A 6,768-nucleotide genomic window follows, 5' to 3' on the forward strand; every position below is an offset into this window, starting at 1 on the left:
AGCTTAGCTTGGCTTAGTTTAGCACAAAGACTGCAGACAAGGGGGAGCAGATAACCTGGCTCTGTACAAAGAAAATCAAATTTAAAAATCAGCTATTAGCACCTGTAAAACACACTAATTAACACATTATATCTCATTTGTTTAATCCATACAAAAAAGTGAAGTGTAAATGAGAGTTCACTGTTTTCAGTGTGCCAGACTGTCTCTTGGCTGGGAGCATTAACTTCCTAGAGTCTCTGTAAAACAGTGAATTGCCAGTTCTACACTTATTTCATTGTATGGATTAAACTAACTAGATATAACATGTTAAATAGCGAGCTTTAGAGGTGCTGGTAGGGGACTTTGTAACTGCTGGACAGAGCCAGGCTAGCTGTTTCCCCATGTTTCCAGTCTTTGTGCTAAGCTAAGCTAACCGACTGCTGGCTGTAGACAGAGTATGTTCTCATCTAATTCTCAGCAAGAGAGCGAGTGACCGTGTGCAAATAATTCATTTAAGGGCATAGACTTTAGGAGGTTTGGGTAAACATTACAGTCATAAGAAATCTGTGCATCTACTATTCTTCTTTGAGCACTATCAGCAGTGGTTTGGGACTGTCTTTTCCTGAGCATAAGAGTGTAATTGTATACACAGAGGAGTTGGAGGCAGGACAGTGTCCTAGTTCTAGTAACAGCTATTAGTAGCAGCAGTGTTAATATATAGCTACAAGTAAACCCAGGGAAAATCCCCTCCCCTCAGCAGCCCTTGTGCAGTAAAAGAGACAGCTTTAACAGCTACATTGCCCATAAAAACCTCATCGTGAACTTCACATAATGCACTTTCTCTGACTCTATAGTCTGTAGAGACAGTGTACTGATGCTAACTCAACAGTCAAACAGGTGCTGAAGTGATAGGGGAACCAAAGTCTCCCTTTCTTAAAAGTAACTTAAAGTAAACGTTGGTTTTTCACTAAAAGCATTCTCCAGATGCGGATTGTTTTGCACAATGTCCCAGTAGTTATAAACAACATTCTTGATATTACTAGTCTTATGGGTATAAGTTGTACATGAGGGGAAGCTTTCTTCTTCTAGTTTTATGGCTTGTGAGTCAGTCCTCCAATCTTCTGTTTTAAGTTTCATAACAGTATTATTCACACAACCTTGTTTACATCATCTTTCAGTGAATTTCTTCGACATCTTCAACTTGCTGTTTTTTTCATTAAGTTCATTAAGGTCACGGAACATTTTTAATAGGGGAGTGGAGATCGTTTGCATGTAGGAGTGTGATTACTGGTCAGAAATGAAACTGAAAACATTTTTAAACACGCTGATATCCATGTAATTCACTCTGTAAACTGCTGCAGGTCATTCTAAATGTCGGTGTCCACAAAGTAGTCAATAAATGAAGGAATGTGTTGAACAGAGTACTGTCTCTATGCCACAGGAGGAATATAACTCTGTGCAGGTGTGGAGTGATGGTGGCATGATAAAAATGTAGTTTTTCCATTGATGTGGTAAAGATAAGGTTGTTCCCAAGAAAAATATGTTCAAAACTACAAACCGTTTTTGTCCCCATGGCAGTGCATATGCTCACAATGACAACATGCTAACATGCTGATGTTGACACGGTATAATGTTTACCATGTTCACCATCTTAGTTTAGTGTGTAACCATGCTTTAGCAATATATGCACAAAGTACAACTAAAGCTGATAAGAATGTCATTCATTTTGCAGGTAAGCCATAAACCAAGTAATGGAAACAATTGTACATTTTAGTTAGAATAATTCATCCTGAGGTGGACATGAATGTCTGTGGTAAGTGCCATGGCAATCCATCCGATTGTTGTTGAGACATTTCACTAAAAAACACAAATGTCAACCTCATGGTGGCGCTACAGGAAAAGTCAGGGGATCCCAAAAGTCAGTAGGCGTCATGGTCTGGAAAACATGAATGTCTGTACATTTCATGCCAATCCATCTAATAGTTATACTGAATGTAATGAATATAATATATATTTCAGTCTAAGTATTGTTTTTGACATAAGAAGTTGGTTAAGGGAAAAAACTGCTTTATATGAAGGTTAACAGAATTTAAGTTTCTATGTGAGACCATCAGACTACTAGTCTTGATTAGGACTTGACTAGGAGATGAGGTGACTTTTGTGTCTTGGGCAAAATGTACAGAAATACCCTTAATGGCTTTTGATTCTCTTTACAATGTTAGAACTTAAGACATTACTATGGGTCACGATTTTGAAAAACCATCATCAAATTTGACTGGAAAGACTTAGTAGGGTATGAATTATCTTCTTCATAAAAGTTAAACTCATGTAATTGTCTCTGAGCTTGTCAGTCATACTGTACACATGTATTTGTCCATAACCACAATAGCAGCCCCTCCTCTGCTGGTTTTCTCTGCTAGTTCAATCAGTCTGCAATTTGGTTCCACTCAGTAATTACTGTTTTTTGGGTGTATTAACCATATATTTCAGTCGGAATATTCTGGTGGATTAACTACAGTCTGTGATAAAGCAATGACATCTCTTCAAAACCTCAGCAGATCAGTGTTAAGTGGTTGACGGAGGGAGTGCGAAGAGATCTTGCTCGAGGGTGTTGGCTTTGAACGATGTTATCTCTTCCTGCTCGTCTTTTTCCTTTGGAGATCTGCAGAATGTATCTTCTCCTATAAAAAGTGTGAAGAGTCGTCTCTTGTAGTTTTCTTGGATTTGTGTGAGTTATTTCTTGTCCTGGATTTTGGAGTCTTGAAGTTACATTTGATTGGACCGATGTCATGGTTCTTGGAGTCAGCAGAACATGTAGAGAAAATCTTATGCCTGGGAGGCCTGGGACTTTCGATCAGCTTGACATATTGGGGTTACTCTTTTCTACAGACAGACATGACTACTCCTGACATCTCTTTCATTATGAGCAAACCTCTCCCCTTTCACTCTGTAGCCCACAAAATTAACATCTAGGCATTTCAACATACTTTCTCTAAGAGCATCAAAGGCTATGCTTCCTCGAAAGCACGAGACCGAGCGTGCCCATTGCTTAGGCGACAGCTGCTAACAGCCGCTGACCTCTGACCTCTTCAGATCATAAAGAAAGAGTGAACTATAGTCCATGTTCTCAGACAGAACAGTAATGTTCAGGACTGCTGCTGCTGGCACTAATACTGACTTTTGAGGGCGAAGATCTGTTCCGCTTCATTCTTTCCACTCTTCTGACCGGTTAAAGTCGTAACTCAGCTGAGCTTCGAGTCTGCGGACTGTGGTTTGTTAGCGCTGTGCAGTGCATGTGTATACACATTTAAAAACACACACTCACATACACTGGGGGAGATGGGAGGGAAAAGACAGAAAGAAAGCGAGAGTTGCTCGCTGTTTCCTCTGAGACATCTCTGGAACAGAGCCAAAGTTCTCACTAAGATATACAGACGCGCGCGTACACACGCGCACACACACACACACACACACACACACACACACACACACACACACACACACACACACACACATACACACACTTATCCTATTCGGAGACAGGCCTGGAACGCTGCCCAGATTCCCAAACATGCCCAGCGTTATGTATAGCGTTATGTAAGTATGCAGAAAAGAGGGCTCATTTGCTCCTTATCTATACACACTAAACCTACAGAGAGACTCCATGGGGTGTATGTGTGTGTGTTGCAGCAATGTTGTAACCCACTTCTCTCCTTCTATCTAAACTCTGTTTTTTCTCCAATAGATGCAGGGTGGAGGAATGTTGTTTTCTATGGGGATTCAATTCACTATTCACTGCAGTCTTACTGGTGCAAAACCCTTTCCTGGAAGCTAACGTGAACCAATCCAACTTAATGTCAGCTCAACAGGGGCTCAGCAGTCCCACGGTTTGGGTTAGCAGGGAGCTGCATTTTTGTACCTCCACTAAGAGGAATAAGGCAGCAGAGACCACGTCAACTCCATCGTCCCCAGTGAGACGTCATACCATCAGTCCCATGCTTTCAGGCGCGTCACACAACAAAGCTCACAGTTTGTTATTGTTATTTGTTTAGTGCTCTATTTATAGACCTCCATCATGCTCTTTAGCCAAATTCTTTAGGTTACTGGTGGGTTGGAGAGGAGAAAATCCGAGCTGAGAGACAAAGGGCTCATTCTGCAGGAGTTGGACAGTGGAAGTGGGTCTGTTGTGTTGCAGAGACGCCATATTTCACCTAACTAGGCCGGGATTAATTCACTGTGAAGCAAGTGGACTCACAGAGACACTGTACACATGTTGATACACACACACAGGTTTCTATAACCAACACTGGACTGTCCTCTAACTACAGTCTTTCCCAAACCCATAACCCAAAGATTAACCCTTTTACTAACTTAAACCTGCAGTAATTCCAAACCTAAAGGTGCAATTATCATTTTTTTTAAAAAGTTGCCACCAGACCAGTGCTACAGAACATTATAGGTTCTTTCAGCTCATTGTTTTGGTTTTCCGGCCAGCGTAACTGTTTGGTTTGCTCGCTTTCATCAACCTTCCCTCCAGCAGCAGTGAAGACCAAAACAGAGCTAAAAAGAGAGTTAATATTGAACTTATGCTCCTCAGGTGGCCAAGAACCATGACCAATGGAATGCTAATCTAGTTAGCTCTGTGTCTTATGGATCTGTGAAGAGGCAACTGTTTGCTAACACAGTTGTCATACAACTTTTTAAGCTGGTAAAAGTTTGGTATCATGTTTACAGCTTGCTCTGTTGCCCCCAAGTAACAAAAAAAAAAAAATCAGTGCAAACAAACAATGCAGCTTTAAGAGAAAAAAGATCATATTTTTGAAGTTTTGGCCACTATTCCTATCTATTATGGTAACATTTTACTCACCAACTTTATTGCTGAGATGTGGGGAGATGTGAGGAAATGGCGACATCGCTATAACAGAGGCAATGTAGCAACAATGTAGCAGGAACACCAGCAGTTAGCTGACACTGCTTTAGCACAAACTCTCAAGCTAACTTTGTTAACTTCCTGATAGGAAATGAGAAAACTGGTAGAACACTAAGTCCTCAACTATCAATTTGACTTAATAATGGACCTTTTTTTCCCCAGAAAACAGTATTGTGCATGCTGACAAACTGTCATACTGTCATGACTTTGGGACACTTGGATAGAGCGGAGTCACAACTGATGTTATTAGCACCACCCTTTGCTTTTCCTACTATGACAAGTCCAAATTCCTGCAGTGAAAACACTTAGTTCATCTGCAATATGACTGTTGTAGAATTCAAATACCAACATATGGTAACTCGAGCTACCAATTTTGGCAATGCTAATCACCTCTCATTACTTAACACAGCTTTAGCATTAGCATGCACACAAAACTATACCAAAAACATGGATGAATTGGGCCCATTTTCTTCTCACACACTGGGCAAAATAACAAGTAAACAAACTGAAATAGTTAGTATTGTCCATTAACCTGAAATCCTAAAGCCTTCAGCTTAAATTAGCCCTTTATGTTAATTAAGTTTGGAAACATACCACTAATTCTTCTAATATCAACAGCAATTAAAATTTCCATGACTTTGCATCATTAGTTGGTTACAATACTATTACTTTTCCATGGTTATTGTTTGTCTATCATGAACCACTATCATTGAGGCATACTTTTCAGATTGACATTTTATCATCTTGTCAAAAAGAGACTAATAACATAAATGATCACTATGATCCATTTAGGAGCAGCTGGCTCACTGGCAGCAAAATTATGTGGAGCCATCATTAAAGTTATAAATTACACTTGCTGTGATGACAAGTCAAACTGTCCAGAACACACAAACATTTCACACATCTATTTCATGAGACAGGTGCGTAGGAGAAGGATGACTGGATCAAAAGTTGCAAACAAACTCTCAAGAGTTTGTTTGCAACTTTTTAAGTCAACATATCCATATCTGTATCATACATACAACATACCTGGTAGTTTGAGTGACGTAGGAAGTAGTCAGGGCATCCCGCTAAGGCCATGGAGTTGTTTCAATGCTCTCTCTGTAGGGATTGACACCCACAGGTCTCACCAGCACCCTGCACACGAAGGAAGGACACAACACAGGAAAGAGACTGAATGAAAAAGAGGAAAGAAACCACTATTCACCAAATGAAAAGAAAGATGAAGAAAAAAAAGGAGGAGTGTAGAGGCATCTCGCAAAAATAACTTGAAAAGAAATGACTTAACAAAATAGACTAAACATCCCAGGTGAGTGATCTGTGTTTAACACTGTGCGGCAACTTTGTAAAACCTGTATCTATTTGGTATGCTCAAAGAAAAAAGAAAGAACCCTACACCCCACTCTCTCCTAAAGAGAAAACAAAGCCTGCATGTGCGAATGAATGTGCATGCATGGATGAACATGTGCACACCGAATCCAATGTAAACACCGCCATTGTGTGCAACACACACACATATACACACACACACACACACACACACACACACATACACAAGTCAGTTCCCAAACAAAGCCTGGGGCTTAAGACTAAATAAGAAACCCTCTCCAAGCTAGCAACACATGACCACTCACCACCTGCAGACTGATGGGGAAGGCAAAGCGGGGGAAGAGGAGATGAAGAGAGCAAAAGGAGGGGGACTTTCTGAAGGAACTTGAAATAGGAGTTGGCTATTTCCACTGCATTGTGCAGCATTATCTGCAGTGAGTAAGCAGGGGGAAGTTGTACGTATGTGTGTGTTTGTGTTTGGAAAGAAGATACACACACCATGCACACACAACAATAGCCATCCTAAGCTG

General features: G+C 40.5%; 1 protein-coding gene across 6 annotated transcripts in view; it reads right to left on the minus strand.

The window, feature by feature from the left end:
* LOC122969807 (growth factor receptor-bound protein 10-like) overlaps positions 1-6,768 on the minus strand; it is a 47,981-nt gene that overhangs the window by 34,243 nt on the left and 6,970 nt on the right. For 4 of the 6 annotated variants that reach the window (XM_044335791.1, XM_044335790.1, XM_044335792.1 and 1 more), the window contains one exon: positions 5,939-6,046. In XM_044335791.1, the coding sequence (XP_044191726.1) occupies positions 5,939-5,989 (51 nt within the window). In that variant the 5' untranslated portion in view covers positions 5,990-6,046. Of the gene's footprint in view, positions 1-5,938; positions 6,047-6,768 lie in introns of those variants that run through there. The other 2 variants (XM_044335794.1, XM_044335793.1) reach the window with 2 other exon arrangements.

The sequence above is a fragment of the Thunnus albacares genome, chromosome 19 (genome assembly GCF_914725855.1).
Source record: "Thunnus albacares chromosome 19, fThuAlb1.1, whole genome shotgun sequence".
Taxonomy (NCBI): Eukaryota; Metazoa; Chordata; class Actinopteri; order Scombriformes; family Scombridae; genus Thunnus; species Thunnus albacares.